Genomic DNA, 22,320 nt, shown 5'->3' with positions numbered 1-22,320 from the left:
TTTAACCAATACACATAATCAAATGCTTTTGACAATACGAAGGAAGGATAAGTTATGTCTCTTTTTACATTGCTTACTGCTCATCCATTTCACCCAATAATTACATTTAAATTAATCCCAACTAGTAATATTGTAATTCTGTGGAATAATCAAACATTTCCATGTAGGTCCACACAGCATCTTTCTAGCATTTCAGCTCTGACTTTTTATGCAATATATNGTTCTTTCTCACTTATGGGCCTTTACAAAATTCTATCTTTTGCATTCTTGCTCTTTCTTGAAATTCATGCAAGAAATGATTGTCCAACTGCTTTCTGCGGAAACAATCCGCTTCAAGTACGTTTCCCATTTCGAGTATTAGGCCAACAACCGCAAATCTGCGGTTATCCCGGCTTTAACTTGAGTTGCGAGAGTCGAGGGGCGAAGGCCGTGCTAAGTCTCCCTTACTGGGGAGATTTTTGGGTTCGAGATATCGACTACCTAAGGCAGGAAATCAAACTATATGACCCGAATGGATGCCTTCCAAAGCGCCTTTTGAACTTCAATCTTTCCTCTTCACCTTTTATGGCTGGATACTCCAAGAACTACACAATCCTGAGTTGCCCTCCAGAGGTTGCAAGGAACCGTTTCACACCGGTAGATTGCCTTAGCACGCATGATTCCTTGGTTTTGGCAACTTCTTCAACGAATCTTGCTAGAGCCTTGAATACGTGCAGTATTATTGGTATGTATCCAATCCCGGTTCCATGGCCAGACAACGGAGGGCTCACTTCTGATCTAAATGGGGATCTACAATTGATGTGGAATGATCCAAACTGCTTGGATTGTGAAGCAAGAGGTGATGTTTGTGGATTTGAGAACATTTACAGTGACCAGATTTTGTGTTTCAGTAATCCAAGAAGAGGTATGCTTTTCATAATTTTCATCTTTGAGGATACACTAATCAAGAAAAGGAGATTCATAAGCTCAAAGGACATTCTGACCTTTTGATTGGGTCAAGATATTCATTCTACTTGTCCATTGTGGTAGTTGAATCTATATTATAAAGTCAAATTTTTAGAATGATAGGTGACACCAGCACATATATAAGACATACTATATAAAAATAATATAGTCTACTCTATATGAAAGCTATATTATTGATGGCATTGGTTTTATTCCACAGACAAATCTCGGGGTCTCCAAATCTTCAGAATCATCGTGCTTTCAGTAGTTATACCAGCCATTTTTTGCTCGATTTGCATATCATGCTTTATATTTATTCTTGAAAGAAGACACACCAGAAATCATGAAAATGCCGTAGCCCCAGTAGAACCGGCTCTGGATGTCATTGCTTTATCAGGACTAGATGATTCGACAATCGAATCATACTCAAAAGTCGTTCTTGGTGAGAGCCGACGCGTACCAGGGCCTAATGGTGCAATATGTCCCATATGTCTAGAAGATTACCATCCAAAAGACACGATCAGATGTATACCTTCATGTGAGCATTGTTTCCATTCAGAATGCATTGATGGGTGGCTAAGGAGACACGGGAATTGCCCTGTTTGTCGGAATTCGCCTTCACCTACCCGTGGTGCCAATGCATGAAAAAGTAAAATCGTTATCTTGTGTGGGGAAAATAGTTTCAAGTAACCTAATAGGACAACACGAGCAATTATTGCTCCCCAATATCTTTTTTTTTAGTTCAAATGTAGGTTTTTTTTTTGTTGGACAAAATTAAATCTGTAAAATGAAAATTATCATTGTTTTGTACTGACCCTGTATATTGCAGCTACAACTTCATATCATCAATGGATTTTGCATAATTTCTATCCAATATATGAAAATCAAGAAACAGAACAAATCACAAGAACGAAAAAGGTCGTGTTATTTAAGTCTCGTGTTGGCAAGAGCAGCCTGCGGAAGATCCTTTGGCCTGATGGATGACACCGATGTCTTCCAAATGAGAAATGGTTCAGGATTCAATCTTCTCATAAAAACTAGCATATTTATGGTATCCCAATTGTCTATTGACGCCCAACTATCAAATATCCATATCCAAAATATAAATGTAGACTTGTACATAATAATTTAATGTTTCACAATGTTTTTTGTATATTTTTGTCCTTTGTGAATCATTTGTTTTGATGAGTAAACTAATCAGCTGGTTATTAAATCATATCAGATCAAGATTTTATCTATTTTATTGACATTCAATTATTCTACATGTGAAATTTATATGATATAAGATCATTATTTGTCATTACCATAATACATCTAGATTTACAAAAGGGTCATTTTCTTTCATCCTACATGTTTCTTTTTATACAATTTTTATTAACCTTGGATGCTCCGAGCATCTTACAGTTGTTTTTTCACTTGTTCCTGGAGTATAAAGGTAAGCATAAGTATGTTGAGGTTCCACTATTTTTGACATGGAACTAAATTTTAAACTTGTCTTACTTGTTTTCTTCTATTTCTCTCTTGTTGTTGATGTGGGAAATTCTTGCCCAATTTCTCTCTGTGGCAACAGCTCAATAGCCATAAGATATCCTTTTATACTACAAAACCTTACTCCAACGAATGATTGCACATATATCAAACTAACTTGCAATATTCCTCTAAACACGATTTTTCTGAATCTTCCTTACTATGGAGATTTCGTCGTGCAAAACATCGACTACGTCTTAGGATACATAAAACTCCGAGATCCAGGGAATTGCTGGATGAGAAGATTATCAAACTTGAATATTTCATCTTCGTACTTTAAAGTCGGATCTCACTTAAACTACACGGTTTACGTCTGTCCTTCGGATACGGGGTCCCTCTTTAATCCAATTAGCTGCCTAATCAACTCGACAAACTCGACGATAGCTACTCGTGAATTTCCTCAAGAAATCATGGAAAATTTTGGATGCAAGGCTATCGGTAGCTGGATTATCCCACTTTTGCTACCAGGGCAGCTTAAGATCGAAGAAATTTACGCTGATCTTTCCTTGATTCTGTCATGGAATGCTACTGTCTGCAAAGATTGTCAAGAAAACCAAGACAATGGTAAGAAATCTTCTCAAATACTAGTCATTTGCTATGCTTTAATGACTTTGATCCAAAAGATAATAATGAACCTACTTGTTCAGGTGGATTTGCAAATAAGCTATCAGCAAAGATCATTGCCATAATCTTCAGTACACCAGTAACTACACTAATGGCCTTAAGCTGCTGCTCAGGATTCTGCTTCCATTTACTGAGAATGATAAAGAGGCAACACCAGGCCGGTGAAACGACATTGCCCACCATATCTTCCGTGCCTCAATCGACTGAACCTACTGCAATGCAGCCACCCCGTGGCTGTGAAAACGTCGGCCTGGACGAGTCAAGAATTGAGGCCTGCACAGAAACAGTTGTTTTTGGTGAAAGTGGGAGGAATTTTAGTGGTAATAGTAATTGTTGTGCAATATGTTTGGAAAATTATGGCCACAAGGAGACAATTAGGCTTATAACTAAGTGTGAGCATTCCTTTCATGCTGGATGCGTCGAGAAATGGTTGCAAAAAAATGGGACTTGTCCTGTTTGTAGGACATGTCTGTGTGTTGCTGACTTTGTAATATAGTTTTATATGATTCAAGAAATGATATCAATTTAATTTAAGTTGATGTATATTGAAATGGAATATCGACGAGTCCGTAATTTATTCTTGGTAAGCAATTTAATAAAAGTTGGGCTGGGGACAAGTTTTACCTTTTCTAAAGAACAAGATATTCATGATTATTTTTTTTTTATCTAAAATAATGATGAAGTTTTCTTTCCTTGTTTGAGTTCTCTCCAAGGCTAAATTCAACGTGAAGAAATCTTTCACGACATTCTCTCTTATCATTCTGTGCAATATTTATAATATTTAGCTTCAGGAGAAAATTCAGAGAAGGAAAGAAAGGCTTCACGTGCAAGCACGCAAACCGTGTCGTTCAATGACCAAGGAAGAATCGCACCCTTCCCCCGAAAGTTACAACATTGAAAGATCGATATTGATCATATTCGTTTACGACAAAAGTCCAAGAACTTTGTTTGGTTTTTGTTTTTTGTTTTTACTATGAGTACTGCCATATTGAACTAGGTAAGATTTTGTCCCACATAAACTTAGTCTATGCACTGATTTAATCTCAACTTGGGATAAACCGAACGCATTCGTCTTCTAGCTTCTCGGCAATAAAAGCACCTAAAAAATAAAATCCGGCTCATAAATACGAGACAAGATCCTTTCCAAGGACATGAATCGTCTGCTCTATTGTTTCTTCATTTTGATCAACCTTGCTCCACTCATTCATTCGGTCAACCAAAAATTCCCCGTGTCCTCTTGTGGAAACAGCTATTTCTCTATACAATACCCTTTCAAGTTACAAGGCCTACGCTCTCAAATTTGCAGTAACTACACTTCTCTTAGATGCACCCCTCAGAATAAAACCATTTTGAATCTCCCTTCTTCTGGAGATTTTTATGTGAGCAACTCTACGACTCCTAAAACTGCCTTCCAAGACGTCTAATGAACTTTAGTCTTTCCTCGTCTATTTTCACATCTGCCTATTACCAAAACTATATATTTTATCGCTGTCCAATGCCAAAGTTTTCGCTGGCTGGCTTCATTCATATCAACTGCCTTTCTACGGATTCTGACACAGTTGTCGCTAGCGCTTCGGGCTTCACCTACAGATATGACGCAAGTGTACGGATGCACCATAATTACCAGTGCAAAACTACCGGTTTCTTGGTTAGGCCAATTTTATAATATCAGAATATATAGTGATCTTCAGCTGATTTGGGATGTTCCTAGACGTGAAGATTGTGAACAATATCCAGAAACAGGTACAGATTTCGAATCCCAACCTCCGGTTTACGACTCAAGATCTTTTTTTCTTTTTATGTTATAACTTGTTTCATATTTGCCATTCCGATTCATAGTCAAGGGGCGGAGTAATTGGTCGAAGATTGTTCAATCACCCCTCTTCATCCCCTCGGTTACTGTTCTAAGTATAATCTTAATCATAACATGCCTCATCTGCTCCAAGAAAATTAATGATCTTAACCGAGCATCAGCAAACAATGATACCGGGGCTATTGCTGCGCCACCTCTAGCCACCACCTCCGTGGTCGCTTTGCCACCAAAATCCACCGGAAGAGCAACAACAGCAATCCCGGATGACTCGAAAGTCACAATATCTATGATTGTTGACGAAAAAAGTGGCAGCACATGTCCTCAAGGTTCGACTTGTGCAATATGTCTTGAAGAATGATGTGACTTTGTTGAAATGGATGAGCCGGGTAAGGAGCTCCAACATGTCAAATCAATAATTTATAGTTTTTAGGGAATTTGAGTGAAGGTAATGGCTTCAATAGCACCTGCAAACAATGAAAGAAACTCGTGAATGGGCGTCGGAGGGGTATCCGGCGTGGTCACTCCGATGCTTAAGTCAGCAGGTTGAAGATGAACACAAGCAATATTTGGGAGAAAATATGTATAATGCTTGAGAGTTCAAAGATTTCAGAATCGGTAAATGACATTTATACCTGCTATTTATAGTAGAAGATGAGGTAGGTACCTTGATTCCAGTGCTACCTACTAAGTATGGTAGGTCGGCTGCCCATACCCTATCTTCTGATGACTTTTAGGACACTCCAAACCCAAGTTGTTCTGACAGATTAGACGTCCTGTATCAATCATACTTGAGTATGGTTCAATTCTCGAGGTAGCTCGGGCAATTGATTACCCGGGTACTTATATGAGAGCTCGGGCGATTATTGCGCGGGAGACCGGGCTGTTCAAAGAATTCTTGGGAAACATGTAGTGCTCGGGCTCTTGATAGTGTCCGGGTCGTCAATCGACCCGGATCCTTATGGCAACGACCCGGATCCTTATGGGGGTATCACCACCCATCCCTAAAATAGTCGGACTAGAGCTTGACTCGCTGTCCCGATCAGTCCAAGATAATGAACAATGCACCAAATTGAAGTCTTCAAATATCCCATAGATGAGATGAAATGCTGAGACCTTCTGTCCCCTGGATTCATAATAACTTCTGTCTGAACATTAGCTTGAGGGTAGGCAACAGAAGTAAAAGACTGAGTGATTTTCATTTCACGACACCAGGATGTAATTCCTTTGCCCTGAAATTGTCTCCCGTTATCTGAGATTAGTCTTCTGGGCAATCCGAACCGGCACACAATGTTCTTCCACAAAAATTTCAATACTTCCTGCTCAGTAATTCTAGCCAATGGCTCGGCTTCCACCCATTTGGAAAAGTAATCCACAGCCACGAGTAAGAACTTCTTTTGAGCCCTGGCAGTTGGGAAAGGACCAACAATATCCAGGCCCCATTGATCAAAGGGGCAAGATGCCCAGATAGGCTTCATGGGAGTGGCCGGATTGTGCTGGAAGTTTGAGTGATGTTGACATCTCTTACAAGCCTGGACCACTTGAGCAGAATTCTGGCTAAGAGTTGGCCACCAGAATCCGGCAAGTATTGTCTTCCGGGCCAAAGCCATCCCTCCGAGATGCTCAGCACAACATCCCTCATGTATTTCTCGGAGGACATAATCCACTTCTCCTTCAGACAAGCATTTTAGCAGAGGTCCCTGGAATGATTTTCTGTATAAGATTTTATTTAAAAGAACAAACCTGGGAGCTTGTCTCTTGATTCTGAGCCCGAGTCCTGTCTTCAGGTAATTCATTTGTTGTAATGAATTTCATCAATGGCGTCATCCAGGAGTCCTCGGGTACTGGTAGTATTTCTTCCTCGGTAGACAGGACCAAACGGAAAACATGCAAAATTTCCCGGGTGTTGACTTCTGATAATGAGGCAGCCATTTTTGCTAGAGCGTCTGCCTCTCCATTTTCCTCCCGGGGTATTTGTTCGATACTCCAATCCACAAAGATGGCTGCCTGGGTTTTTATGAGCTGTAAATATTTGAGCATCCTATCATCTTTAGCTTCATAAGCACCCTTTATCTGCTGAGTGATTAATTGTGAATCAGAATATACAATAATACGGGAAGCTCCAATCTCTTTAGCAGCTCGGATTCCTGCAAGGACAGCTTCATACTCGGCTTCATTATTAGTAACCCGGGAATCAATCCTTAAAGCCAACTTAATCTTCTCTCCTGGAGGAGATATTACTACCACACCTATTCCGCACCCTGCAAGGCTAGACGCCCCATCCACAAACACCCTCCATACTTCATCTTCAGCAGGTTGTACCATCTCAGACAAAAAGTCTGATAGGGCTTGCGCTTTAATGGCCACCCGGGGTTTGTATTCGATATCATATTCTCCTAACTCCACTGCCCATTTGATCATTCGCCCTGATACTTCCGAATGAGTCATGATTCTGCCTATAGGACTATTAGTCAAGACAATTATTTGATGTGACAGGAAGTAAGGCCTTAGCTTCCGGGCAGTCATGATCAAGGCCAGAGCAATCTTTTCCACTTCACTGTACCGGAGTTCGGGTCCTCTCAGAGCATGGCTGACATAATAAACAGGCCTTTGATCGGAGCCTTCTTCTTTTATTAGTACTGAGCTGACAGCATACTCTGTGGTGGATAGATAAACAAATAATTTTTCCCCGGGCTCTGGTTTTACTAACACAGGGAGCTCTGCAAGATGGATCTTCAAGTCCTGGAAGGCCTGTTCACATTTATCATCCCATCCGAATTGTCGTGCCTTCCTTAATACCTGAAAGAAAGGATAACTCCTGTGCGCTGATCGGGAAATAAATCGAGAGAGGGAAGCAATCCTCCCGGTCAGCTTTTGTACGTCTTTGACAGATCGAGGAGATGGCATGCACAGCACGGATTTGACTTTCTCCTGATTTACCTCAATTCCCCGATCTGTCACTATGAATCCCAAGAATTTTCCACTCTTTACACCAAAGATGCACTTGGCCGGGTTAAGCTTGATTCCGTAATGTACGAGAGTGGCAAAGGTTTCTTCTAGATCCTCAATAAAGCTGGCCACCTGCCGGGTCTTCCCCAGGATATCATCCACATAGACTTCCACGTTTCGCCCCAGTTGCTTCTCGAAGACTTTGTTCATCAAACGCTGGTACGTAGCTCCTGCATTCTTTAACCCGAAAGGCATTACAATATAACAAAATGTACCTCCCGAGGTGATGAAGCTAGCTTTATCTTGATCACTCTTGGCCAGGGGGATTTGATGGTACCCCTGGTATGCGTCCATGAAACTCAGTAATTCGAAGCCCGATGTGGAATCCACCAATTGATCAATACGGGGCAGAGGATAATGATCCTTGGGACACGCCTTATTGAGATCGCGAAAATCCACACACATGCGCCACTTCCCTGCTGATTTAGGTACTAATACCACATTCGAGAGCCAAGTGGGGAATTGAATTTCCCGAATGTGACCGGCTTTCAAAAGCTCTTTTACTTGTTCATCAATAACTTTGTCCTTTTCGGGGCCAAAGTGTCTCTTTTTCTGTTTTATCGGGTGAGATCCCGGGAGGATATTTAGTTGGTGCTCAGATATCAAGGGAGAGATTCCCGTCAATTCCTGCTGGGACCATGCAAAAACGTGAATATTATCCTTTAAACAGTTAAGTAGACTGACCCGGGTGGATATGTTAAGATCTCGGGCCACCCGGATCTGCTGTCCTGGTCCAATCTCCACAACTTCCTGCTCCTCTTCTGCCACAAAATGCACTTCCCCCTTCTCAACTGCTCCTCCACATACTTCATCAGTTCGGGCCTTCTTCCCAGCCTTCTTTGCTTTGCTCTGATCTACCCGGACAGCTTCTACATAACATTTCCGGGAGGAAGGTTGGTCTCCCCAGACTTCACCCACTCTACTACCAACCGGGAACTTAATCTTTTGGTGATAGGTAGATGCTACGGCTTTTAATTCATTCATAGCGGGCCTCCCCAAAATTATATTATATGATGAAGGGGAGTCTACCACAGTAAAAGTAGTCATCACCGTCTTCTTGAGATCCTGGGAACCCAGGGTTAATGGAAGGACGATTTCCCCTTCCGGGTAGACCACATGGCCAGCAAAACCAAAGAGGGCAGTTTCCACGGTTTCCAAATGGTAGCCCTGCAAATCCATCTGCACAAAAGCATCTTTAAAAATTACATTCACAGAGCTTCCCGAGTCAACAAAGACTCTCAGAATGTCATAATTGGCCACTCGGGCTTGGATAACTAGGGCATCATTGTGGGGTAAGTTCACTCCCTTCAAATCCTCTGGGCCAAAACTGATGACCGCTTCACTCCTTCTCATTCCATCTACCTCCATACATTCCCTCCTACTCCTCGACTTCCTTGCCCGGTTGGAGTCTCCATCAGTGGAGCCTCCTGATATCATTTTTATCAATCCTGTAGCAGGGGGTGACTTCTTTTTCGTCTCAAGATCGGGCTCTCTTCTCCTAACGGGCTCTCCCCTCGGTACATTCCTCATACTTCCTCCCCGAGCGTTGGGCCTTGGCTGTGAAGATGTCCATGGCAATCTCGGCCTCTTATGGGCTTGACTTTGCTCTGGGGCGGAATGGAAGGAATAGTTTCCCCTCAATGTTTTGCAATCTTCGGTGTTGTGATAACACACCTTATGGAGAGTACAAAATCCTCTTTTCTCAGGTCGGGATAATTGATGGTCCGCGGCCAGATCCCTACTGCATTCCTGAACCTCTCTGTCCCGGGTAATCTTAAGAGGCACGTGGTGAGAGAAGTGTCCTGGATTATTCCTTCTCTGCCCTTTCTCCTCGGGCCTAGCTACCCGGTCCCCCCTTTCTTTTCTTACAGCTTCCCTTTTCTGCTTCTGAGCTTCCTCCATGTTGATGTATTTTTCTGCCCGGGATAATAAGTCTTCGAAATCCCCGGGCACTTTTTTGGTCAACGACTTGAAAAATTCACCCTCCCTCAAGCCTTGGGTGAATGCCGTAGTTTTTGTTTCAGTAGCGCAAGTAGGTACATCCAAAGCCACTCTATTAAATCTTTTAATATAAGCCCTCAAACTTTCATCCAGGTTCTGTTTGACTTCAAAAAGACTAAAAGCGGTCTTCTTGTATTTCTTGCTGCTACTGAAGTGGTGTAGGAACACCCTCTGGAAGTCTTTAAATGAATTAATACTCTGAGGGGACAGTCTCTCAAACCACCTTTGAGCTGAATCCACCAAAGTGGTGAGGAACACTTTACACTTGATTCGATCTGTGTAACAGTGTAACATAGCCATGTTTTCAAACCTGGCTAGGTGCTCCTCAGGATCCGCATTGCCATCGTAATCTTTTACTTTGGCGGATTCGAAGTTCCCGGGAAGAGGTTCCCGGACAATGATATCGGTAAATGGGCAACCCTTAGCAATAGCTCGAGAAATGCTACGACTCTCCAACTGCCCTTCCAGCACTTTCATTTTCTGTCTTAACTCCAACAACTCCTCAGCCACGGTAGGTGATTTGGATCCAGCACTAGATTCCTCATCCTCTCCTCTCACTTCCTCCTCCCTCAATTCTTGCTCTTGCTCCTGCTCATTGATTTGCACATCTCCGGGTGGTGTAACTTGACGAGAAATTTCTCTCCTGGCCATAGCCTTCTCCACCGCTTCGGAGATTATTCTTGCCAACTCCTCCGGGGTCATGGTAATAAGATTGGGTCCCGTGGGAGGAACACCCTCACCTTGCCCCGAAGTACGCGCATTATCCCCATGAGCCCGGGAATTTTCTTGGTTAGTTCTTCGAGTATGAGCCATATCAACGCCTTAATCTCAAGTTTCCCACAGACGGCGCCAATGATGTGACTTTGTTGAAATGGATGAGCCGGGTAAGGAGCTCCAACAGGTCAAATCAATAATTTATAGTTTTTAGGGAATTTGAGTGAAGGTAATGGCTTCAATAGCACCTGCAAACAATGAAAGAAACTCGTGAATGGGCGCCGGAGGGGTATCCGGCGTGGCCACTCCGATGCTTAAGTCAGCAGGTTGAAGATGAACACAAGCAATATTTGGGAGAAAATATGTGTAATGCTTGAGAGTTCAAAGATTTCAGAATCGGTAAATGACATTTATACCTGCTATTTATAGTAGAAGATGAGGTAGGTACCTTGATTCCAGTGCTACATACTAAGTATGGTAGGTCGGCTGCCCATACGCTATCTTCTGATGACTTTTAGGACACTCCAAACCCAAGTTGTTCTGACAGATTAGACGTCCTGTATCAATCATCCTTGAGTATGGTTCAATTCTCGAGGTAGCTCGGGCAATTGATTACCCGGGTACTTATATGAGAGCTCGGACGATTATTGCGCGGGAGACCGGGCTGTTCGAAGAATTCTTGGGAAACATGTAGTGCTCGGGCTCTTGATAGTGTCCGGATCGTCAATCGACCCGGATCCTTATGGCAACGACCCGGATCCTTATGGGGTATCAATTACCTAAAAAAGAGAGAATCGAGTGCATAATTTTGTGTCAACATTGCTTTCATGCAAATTGTATTGAACGATGGCTACAGAAGAATTGGTCTTGTCAGTTTGCAGGACTTCTTCTCTTGGATAAATATAAATTGAGAATATTAATTTGTTTAATTTTGGGTGGTTTGTTAAGTTTTCGAATTTTGATTGTGACAAAACAATTTTTAAATTTCGACTATTTTGATCGAATTAAGTATTCATAAATCTCATAATTATGAGTGTGCTAAGTTAGATTGGGTATAACTGTTGGATCGACAACGTACATACATGGAAACTATACGAAACTGATTTGGTCCTCTCATCGTAAATTATTAAGCAGGTTCCCAAAAAAACTAAATTAATAAACATCAAGTTCCATCCGAAACCAGCCAAGCTTCACAACATTTGCATTGCAACAACTTGAAGCATTTCGATCGAACAAGGAAACTGATGAACACGCATTATATATGTAGCTCTCCAGGATGTAAAAGAACCAGCCAAACCGAAGTTTTTCGAACCCTTTTGCTCAAAATTTCTTGACAGGGTAATCAATGGCACGACTTCTCGAGAATTTCGCAACTTTCTTGCTGATGCTTGCAGGCATAGCAGCGGTTGCGCCTCCATGCCCGACTGTCAATAAGCAACTCTATGAGTGTATCCCATATATCGAGGGGCAAACACCGGATACACCGCCCTCTGCTTGTTGTACCGGAGTGAAGAACGTCGTAGGAGAACAAAGGAATCATCAAGACAGAGTAGCTATCTGCAACTGTATAAAACAGGCCTTACCAAGCTTAAGCCGTCCGGCAATACCTGGCCGTATAGCTCACCTTCCGAAGAAATGTGGATTAGACTTCGAGTTCCCATCAATTGATGCTCATTATGATTGTTCCCAGTGAGTTCCTTTAAAATCTCAAGATTTTGTGTTCTTGCATGCAGGAAGGTGGTCGATTCGATTCGCGATGGTACCAAATACCATATTTGGTTCCATGATTATCGAGCTAACGTTCTGGTTTTCTTATCGTAGGATTTCCTGGAAAATGTGACCCCAAACTCCATAGGAATACATATATGAGAAGCGTTTGGAATAAAATTGAAATGCATGGCAGAAGCAAACTTGTAGTGCTATTGTATCTGAGTTGTTGTAATGCTCTGGTTTGATTAATAAGTATGAAGATATATAATTTTAGGAGCTCTCTTTTTATTGTTTGCTTGACAATGTTACAACGATCTAACCAAGCTTATAAGAAATAAACATTTAAATATAATTTGTATTTATTTCGATTTCCATAACATTTAAATATAATTTGTATTTATTTCGATTTCCATTAATTACAAAGATTGCAATTATTGAGAAGAAAATTGTTGGAGTGCAATAATTATGTCTGCTTAGAGAGCGATCGAATTGTGACGCTTGAATTGTTATGTGGTTTAAAATATTTGAGTTGCATCATAACCGCTAACTATAATTTTTGATAAAACAGCAAGTGTTCGGCCCTGCATATTGTTATATTTCAAGAGTTTATAATGTATATTTTCCTCTTGATGAGTCGTCCCATTTCTCCACTTAAATGAAATAATTTTCATGTTAAATAAATATATTTTATAATTCTAAAACTATTAGTATGAGATGAATGATTTTGCAAAATTCATAAAATTCTAATGTTAATTAATTAACCTATTTGTTCCACCAAACCCATCATATCCCCTCAGATAATCTAAACTGAATATAATTGCATAACTTCACGTTATTCACAAATCATTAAAAATAATAATGCATAAATAAATAATAAGGTAATTTAACGCTAATGCAAAAACCATGAAACCAAAGTTGGATGTATTATATACTTAGGAAGCTTTAAATATACTTACGGTGAGTGCGTGTAAGTGTACATATATGTTGTTGGAAATTATATAGCCTTCGAAACAATTTCGGCTAAAAAATTATTTTCGATCAAATCGAAACACAGCGGAAGCGATTACATAATTTCATAAATTATAATCGAACATATGAATATAAATTAATTATGAATAAAATAATTTACTAGAAAACTAACCTCTTGTAGTTTTTTCTTTTTCGCGAATCCGAGATGCGTAGAAACCACAGCCTTCCAGTACGATCCTTCCTATTGACGTTAGTGCGTGGTCACTCAAAAAAACGCAAATGCTAGAAATCAAAATTTTTTATTTTGTTCTCCACTTTATTTTCAACTCATGAAAAAGTAGAGAAAAAAATATTAATTCCTACTTTTAGAGACCACCTAGGATCCTATTTATATTAATTCAAAACCAAGAGTCCAAATCTTATCCCAATTTGGACTCCAAAAAATCGACCATCAAATCTAGGATAGGCCAAGATTTTATGTGGTTTGAATAATATATTTTATGCATTTTAAAATTATTTTAAAAGCCATAAGATTTTTAAAATCTTATAAAAATAAATTAGAATCTTATTCTAACTTATTTAGATGCTAAATAATATCTAAATTTTATTCACAATAAATTAAAGATATTAAATATGATTTTTAGGATATTATCAAGATAAATTAGAATCTTATTCTAACTTATTTAGATATAATATCTAAATTTTATTCATAATAAATTAAAGATATTAAATATGATTTCTAGGATCTTATCAAAATAAATTAGAAGCTTATTCTAACTTATTTTTAGATATTAAATAACATCTATAATTTATTCACAATAAATTAAAGATATTATAATCAACTTTTGGATATTATCATAATAATCCAAATATATAATTATCTCATAATTATAATTTAATATAATTAATATCTCATAATCAATTATATTTATCTCCAAACTTTTGGAGTTATGTAAACATTTTTCCATATCCACACATGCACTACAAGAAAAAAGGCCTACGACAACGGTTTTTCTCCGTTGTTGTAGGCCTTTTAAAACCGTTGTTAGAAGCCCTGTGGTTAAAGGGTGTGCTCAAAGACAACGGTGAAAACCCGTTGTCGTAGACGTCTAAAGATGACGGTGAAAAACCGTTATCGTAGGTATACAAAACCGTTGTTAAAGGTCATGTGGTTAAAGAATTCGCTAAAAGACAACGGTTCTGGAGTGTTGTTGTAGTTACAATTAGCGACGGTTGTAATAAAAATAGTCGCTAAATAGCGACGGTTTTATACTAACGACGGTTTTATACACCGTCGCTAAATTTAGCGACGGTATTAATTCAATTTCGTCGCTAATATTAGCGACGGTCTTTTATACTTTCCGTCGCTATTTTTGTCAGTAAAATAAAAAAAATTTCAGTCGAAAATATTATATTCTTGATTTTAAAAATTTATTAAACTTTTAAAAAAAACGAAATTAAGTGTTTTGAAGTGGTAAAAATTTAATAATCTTTAAAGAGAAAAACGAAATGAAAATTGTGTAAGTGAGAAAAATTTTAAGTGTTGTGAAGTGATAGGGTAGAAAATGGACTGAGGGTTGGGATATTTATAGACAGTTTGCGACGGTTTAATCAAAACCGTCGCAATTAGCGAGAGTTATTTTTTCAACTGTCGCCGATTAAAAATTAGCGACGCTTTTATAAGAACTGTCGCTTTATTTAGCGACGGTTAAATATAAACCGTCGCTAATTATAGATCGGCGACGGTTTAATAAAATTGTCGCTAAATGTAGCGACGGTTATACAAAAACCTTCGCTAAATTTAGCGACTGTTTTTGGAAAACCGTCGCTATATCTACATCGTCGACAGTTTTACTTAAAACCGTCGCAAATTTTAGCGACGGGTATACATAACCCGTCGCAATATTTAAATTAGCGACGGTATAGTATAACCGTCGCTAAATTTAGCGACAGATTTTACTTAGGCCGTCGCGAAATATAATATTGACAACAAAATTTGTAGAAAAACCAGTTGAAAGACAACAGGTTTTTACAAACCGTTGTCGTAGCTTGAAGAAAAAAGCTTATACGACAACAGTTTAAAAACCGTTGTCGTAGTCCAAAAAAAAAAGCTCATAGACAACGGTTTTTAAAAAACGTTGTCGTAGGCAAAAAAAAACGCTCATAGACAACGGTTTCGTAGATATGTTGTCTTTGAGCGGATTTTTTTAGGCTACGACAACGGTTTTTGTTAAAATCGTTGTTAAAAGTAAAAAGACAACGGTTTTTGTTAAAACCGTTGTCTTTGATGTGTTGTTAAATAGGATTTTTGTTGTAGTGATGATTTCTAAATTGCATTTTTTTTAATCCGTCATTAATTTGAAAGGCGTACCGGGGACCATGGACTCATAATTAGAAGCTCCAATAAATTAAATAAATAATTAAACTCTTTAATTAATTTATCTAATTTATTAATTCCATAATGACTCCACTAAAAATATAGAATTGCACTCTTCTTCATTATGAAATATCTTACTCTACTAAATTGAGCAGTCCATTGATATAATCATTACATATGGATTAATCCTCCATAGACAATTCGTAATTGAAGCTAGGAATTTTCCGTTTACCTCTTCAATTACTTCTTATCCTCATTTACTATTAATTCACTAGTGAGTGGTTTAATTTATAACTTAATTATAAATTAGTTGGGCCCATCACTCAGTTCCAGAATTAACAAATGAGAGAATCGTCTTTCTACTTCTCGCAAGAAGGAATGGATTCCATGTCTGTGAATTCATATTCCCAGCCATTTATTTCAAATATAAATCTAAAATGCAAGTAATGAAAAAATTGCACAATTGCAAATTTTAAACAAGCAAATTAAGAATCATATTGAAATGAACAGGAGTTTATAATCACATCAGGATTAAGATTTGTCCATATATGATCATCTTATGATTTAAATAGAATTTCATATTAACAACGGAATTTATTATGAAATATCTAATTAAATCGGTACTAGTCCTACATAATCTCATTATATATAAATGCCCCCATCTAGATGTCTCTACATCGACGTTCCGGATAAGACAGTCACATTCATAATGTTCATGGGCCGCATTAATGATGTTTTAATTAAAGATCCCATACTTTAATTAATTTCATCACGAACTAAATTTAAGTTTATTATTCATAATTTTAATCCTCGTATATATATAACTTTTATATATACTAAAATCATGGTTACATCCAATAAACTAGGGATTTTACTATGATATTCATGACAATAATATTTCATGCAAATATGTTCAATAATAAATGTCGTTTTTATTAATAATAAAAACATAATATTAATAGCCAATGCTTTAAGGGCACTATCCCCAACATATGTGTGGGTTTGTGGGCGTCGTGCAAGTGGGTGTCGTGAGAGTGAAGGGTCTTCGGGTGTTGCTGGAGTGCAAGACGGATGGTGATGACGGGAAGGAGATGCCTGGTTGGACAACCCACGCCGTCCATGAGTGCTTGAGCGCGTAAGCGCTTGGGCGGCCGCGTGTGAAGGTTAGGGCGTGACACGGGCTATTCTGCTCTGTTTGCTGAATATCTTTCGATCACTTCCGGGGTACTCTTGAGTCTTGACGAAATGAACAAAAATTTTTCAACTAGACATTTTTATGGCGTGATGCAGCTTAAATAAATGGGTCTCGTAGACTGCGGACGCGAGATCTGACTGGTTAGAAAATTGGTCCCCTTGGCCCGTAAATGAGCTCACCTGGCTAGTAAACGGGTCCACGTAGACAATATACAGTTAACTTGCGGGGCGTCACCTGCGTCACGAACACTCGTTAAGTGGGCGTCGGGAGGATTCCCGACGTAGACACTCCGACGATCAAGTCAGTAAACATTTCCAAGAAAACTCAGAGAACTAAAGAACTTTTATAAAAATGAGAGCCTACTTTGACTTGTCCGAAAACTCCTCTATTTATAGATTTTTAAGAGCACCTAATGGGCTTGGGCTTCTGCAAGCATAATCCATATTTTGGACTTCAATAATTCTAAACTCAATTGATTTATTAACCCAACAAATAATTAGTCTTATACCATCACCGCGCATGACGATTGATCGTGACATTCAAAAGAGAAAACAGAGAGAGGAACTTTCGGGCGTCCCACGTGCTTGCACGATTAAAAAGGAACTTTGACAAAATTATGATAGATTACGGGTTTTGTATATCATTCTACAGCTTGGGATGTTTTTATCAACTTAAGTGATCATGGGTTTTGGATTTTGGCTTCTGGGTCTGCAACTTCTATCAACTTGATTGATTATGAATTTCAAATATCAGTGTTCGGGTCCGATGTCTTTATCAATTTGACTGATTATAAGCTTTGGATATCGGTATTTGGGTTGGAATATCACTGTCATCTATGAATAGTTTGGCCCAAGAATATGACCTATGACTCTAAAAATATCTATGAGCAACAATTCATAACATTAAATCGATTAGTGCAAGGGACCAACCAGTCACTAATGGGGAGGAAGCACACACTTCCTTAGATATGACAATGGACGAAATTTAAACTCGTCCCTCTATTAAACTTGTCTCAGTGAGACGAGTTTAGACTCGGTCAATCGGGTTCTAAGCTGGTCCTCAAATTTGATGGACTATAAGATATCTTTGTCTTATTTTACCATTTTTAACCAATTGTAATCATAATTGTTGAAGTGACATTTTTTTCATCGTCCATTATAAATGTTCTAAATTCTAATAGAGTTGACACTTCTCACATGTCTTTTCGCGTGGCTTCCTTGCCTGTTGTACATGCTACAATAGAATTAAAATATCTTGCATGTCATCGAGAGAATATCACTCTGAGTTATATATATACATATGCAGATGGGGGCTACCAATTCCGCTAACATTTTGTTTCAAAACAGAATGTCTAAGAATACAGGCAATCAATATGTATTAGACAGTTAGACTTCTTTTGTCTGAATTGAACCAAGAGTTCAAAGACATGGACGTGAATAAGTATAATTCGTAAACTCTCGTGGGTTAACATTAGAATAAGATATTTTTGAAAAAAAATGGAACTTTGACTCGATTGAGCTGAAGCTTGATGACTCACTTCAGCCTTTTTGGATTGGCTCCATTTTTAAATTTATAATATAATTTTGACATATTATGAAAAAATAATTTTAATTACATCTTTAAATTCGTCGAACTTTGTCACGAATATGTCATTCTTTTCCTTTTAATTTACACTATTTTTTTAAAAAAAAATTGTCACTACTCTCCTCTAGCTTGATGTAAAAAGGATATTCTTCCCGATATGACTTAAATTTCAAGAGTGCCACAAATCTTGGTTGAATTGGTGGACATTTTTCAAAAAGCTTCATCATTTAGAGCGACAAGTGTCCAATACCAATGGGAGTCCCAACTATAGAGCGACATGTGTCCAATACCACTGGGAGTCCCAACCATATTATATTGTATATTACCAGAAAAGGAGGCAAAAACTTTGGGGCCCAATAAATAAAAATATTATTATGATCATCATTTATCTGCCACAGCCAGGATACAGACAGGAAATAAACATACAAATAGTAAGTGAGCTATCAGAAGCAAACTATAATTGATACCTTCGGGATAGCCCGGGTCATGGGTTGTGTCCGGGTCAGGTGTATGGATTATATCCAGGTCAGGGAGGATGATTATTCATGAGACGTACTAAAGCCGGTATGGGGGAATAGGTCGGGAAGGAAGCCCGGTTCCTGGAGGGCCCGGGACGATGCAAGATGAGCTCGACAGAAACATGCCAACGAGTTCAGAAAAGTGCCGAGCCATTGGAACAACCGAGACATAACCTCCCCGGGACATTATTTGTCCGGGCTCTCACATAGCTTCCGGGAGACTTTTTACTCGGACCACTTCGATATAAATGCTGCATTTAATGGCGTCGACAACGTAGGATGTGCACAGCCGACCTATCTCTGACAAGTAACATAAATAATTGGTAAAATCAAGTGAGCTGGATGTGACTAGTATGAGATTTGACATGTCAGAACAATAAGGTATAATCAGCCGCCCTACTATAATTAATGATCAGCACAAAGAACGAGGTCATCATTGCATCCTACTATAAATACCAGGTTTTATCTTTGCATTTACTATCTATTGAGACATTAAATACTCTCATTTATTACTCATTTACTCCTCACACCAAGTTACATTGTTTTTCTTCCTTGAGTTCCTCACTGACTTAAGCATCGGAGTTGTCACGCCGGATACCCCTCTGACGCTCATTCACGTAGTTACTATCTTGGTTGCAGATCCTGATATCATTGTCCAGGAAACAAGCTTTTGATCCAGACGTCTTGTTCTCATTTTCCTTCATTATTTTGATAATAGATTCGACGGAGCATTCGACCCGGCTCGTCCATTTCACCCGGATCACATCAATAATATTATATTTTTAATTAAACAGTCACAAAAAATATATTTTATGAATATTTTAAGCTTATAATCTTGATCTTCTGTATCAAGAATATCATCAGACATGCATGCCTCAATTAGCTCCAGTTGTATCATAAATATAATAGTAATGCATAGATAGACAAGTTTAATCTTTTGGTTTATGATTTAATATGATAGAAGCTAAGTTCACTTATTTTGGTAATTGTGAATCATAAATGTTTTATTTTTTTTAAATCATGTTATCGTTCAATTAACAGTCTTTGTCTACTCATTTGAACTTTTTTCGCGATTTTATTAACTTTTTTTAATCAAGTTATCGATGTGACGCCGGAAAATGAGGACGCGTTCTTAACAAATTTCGACGTGACAGCGAATATTGTTGACACATTCGTGAAAAAAAAAAAAGAACAAAACTTAAAATAAAGTGGAAATTACAATAAGTTAATCCAAATAAAATAAAAAAATCGAGTAAATTATAAAATAAAAAATATAATTTTACCTTAGAAACAAGTGGATAAAGTTTGTTTTGTTAGTAAATGGAGTCTATGTTTTGTTAGTAAAAGGAGTCTAGAATTGACTAACGTCGTCCGTCAGAGGTGCCGGTCGGCGAGTCTTGATAATGACACCGCCAGAAATTAAATATTCTCACCCAACACGAAAAAGAGAAAAAGCTCACTGGCAACTTGCATGAAAGATTGATTCCTTCTCATTATATATATCTTGCATTATACGGTGACTAAGACCATACAAAGATAATTTATAATAATAATCCATCAGTACCCCTTAAATTTCAATCTCTCCGGACCTGTCTTTTTAAGTGAAAATTATGAGATTCTTGTTCTGGGATTTTTGAAAACTGAGTTTGTAGATCATCAAAATCTTTACTTTTTATCGCAGGAAATGGAGGAGCAGTACTATATGTGTGGACACCACAGGCACCACCTGCGTGAGAACCAGTGCTCTTCTTCTGTTATCAAGCATATCAGAGCCCCTGTCAACATTGTAATCTCTCTCATCTTCATTTTTATTTGTTTTCTACTCTTTTTTTTTCCATTTGTTTTCTCGATTTATTGGTTTCTCATATCATCTTTAATTTATTTGGAAGTAAACTAATTGATTGATTTTTCTCAAGGGTTTTTCGTTTGTACATATAGATTTACTTGATACTGGAAATTTGCATGAATACCATGAATTATAATTCAATGATCTAAAGATCCATCCTTTTTTTTATATATATATAACTTGAGACCACCTGTTGAAAAATCAATAAATCAAGGCTGTGCAGGAGTGTATGTGAAATCCCTCAAGAAAATCAATAAACCAAAGCTTTTTCTTGAATATCACAAAAAGTTTTTTATGCGTATGCTTTTTTAGTTTTTTTATGGTTATGTGTGAAATTTTCCGAATTCTAGTGATCGATCTGAGGCGAAATTTTTATTATCAATATGTATGTGTTGGCTTATAAATTACAAAATGTCGGAGCGAACAATATGTAATAAATAATAATTAATTATTCTTGTTTCCTTCCTTCATTTCAATGCTATAATTTTTAGAAAAAAATTTGAAAATTTAGAGTAGCGATAAAAAACAATAAAAAGGATGAAAAAGACGACACAAACGTAAAATATTCTCGACTTTAAAGTTGTAGTTGGTTTTAGCTACAAACCTAAAAGATTAGAAATCCATAATTTAAATTCTTCCCACTCGCTCTTGGAATTCATCCCTTTACATTTTTTTATGATAAACTTGTTACGAAATGGGGTTTTAGGTTTGGTCATTGGTAAGAAGATTCGACAAGCCACAGGAGTACAAGCCATTTGTTAGCAGATGCACAGTAGATGGTGATCTCAAGATTGGCAGTGTTAGAGAAGTTAACGTGAAATCAGGCCTTCCGGCCACGACCAGCACCGAGAGGTTGGAGCTGCTCGACGACCAGGAACATATTCTGGGAGTCAAATTTGTTGGCGGTGACCACAGACTAAAGGTTTCTGTAAATACAATTTTTAACGTACTAAATTAATACTCAATAAATTAATATATTGTTACGTTGCAGAATTACTCATCAATAATCACCGTCCATCCGGAGATGATCGATGGGAGACCAGGGACACTGGTGATAGAGTCTTTCGTGGTGGATGTTCCTCCAGGAAACACCGGAGACGAGACGTGTTGCTTCGTGAATGCTTTAATCAACTGCAACCTCAAAGCTTTGGCCGATGTCTCGGAAAGAATGGCTGCACGTACCAAATCCATCGAGCAGTGACTCGTTGTATGTAAAAAAGCAACTCTGCCTACATTTTCTTCTCCCATACTATCATCTATCAGGTTTTGTATTATAGTGTAATGTAACTAGTATGTTTAATAGCCTTAATTAATACGAGGGAATGATTGTTTCGCTTTAATTTCTTTCGTTAAAGTTTTTGTTTTATCAAGGAAATGAGATTGGCTTTTATTTTAAAGACATTGAAATATGTAAATCCACTCGAATTGGCTTGTTCTTTGGATATATCCACTATGCATGTCTGGATTTGAAATTTCTCACCCACAAGTTTT

The 22,320-nt window shown here is 38.2% G+C and overlaps 3 protein-coding genes across 3 annotated transcripts; all 3 read left to right on the top strand.

The window, feature by feature from the left end:
• Window positions 1–226: 226 nt before the first annotated feature.
• Window positions 227–1,877, top strand: LOC140960343 (putative RING-H2 finger protein ATL21A). The gene is made up of 2 exons (XM_073418588.1): window positions 227–904; window positions 1,166–1,877. Exons 1-2 carry the CDS (start codon window positions 235–237, stop codon window positions 1,588–1,590), a joined length of 1,095 nt encoding a protein of 364 aa, XP_073274689.1. The 5' UTR covers window positions 227–234; the 3' UTR covers window positions 1,591–1,877.
• Window positions 1,878–2,417: 540 nt separating this feature from the next.
• LOC140957708 (putative RING-H2 finger protein ATL21B) lies at window positions 2,418–3,602 on the top strand. The gene is made up of 2 exons (XM_073415069.1): window positions 2,418–3,036; window positions 3,120–3,602. Exons 1-2 carry the CDS (start codon window positions 2,418–2,420, stop codon window positions 3,590–3,592), a joined length of 1,092 nt encoding a protein of 363 aa, XP_073271170.1. The 3' UTR covers window positions 3,593–3,602.
• Window positions 3,603–20,501: 16,899 nt separating this feature from the next.
• LOC140970743 (abscisic acid receptor PYL9-like) lies at window positions 20,502–22,273 on the top strand. Its single transcript, XM_073432630.1, has 3 exons — window positions 20,502–20,769; window positions 21,536–21,751; window positions 21,821–22,273. The coding sequence occupies exons 1-3, from the start codon at window positions 20,668–20,670 to the stop codon at window positions 22,028–22,030; spliced, it is 528 nt and encodes a 175-aa protein (XP_073288731.1). The 5' UTR covers window positions 20,502–20,667; the 3' UTR covers window positions 22,031–22,273.
• Window positions 22,274–22,320: the final 47 nt, after the last annotated feature.

This window comes from Primulina huaijiensis, chromosome 2, assembly GCF_012295235.1.
Source record: "Primulina huaijiensis isolate GDHJ02 chromosome 2, ASM1229523v2, whole genome shotgun sequence".
Taxonomy (NCBI): domain Eukaryota; kingdom Viridiplantae; phylum Streptophyta; class Magnoliopsida; order Lamiales; family Gesneriaceae; genus Primulina; species Primulina huaijiensis.
The sequence above is the reverse complement of the archived record's forward strand: the minus strand, read 5'-3'. Positions and strand labels throughout refer to the sequence as shown.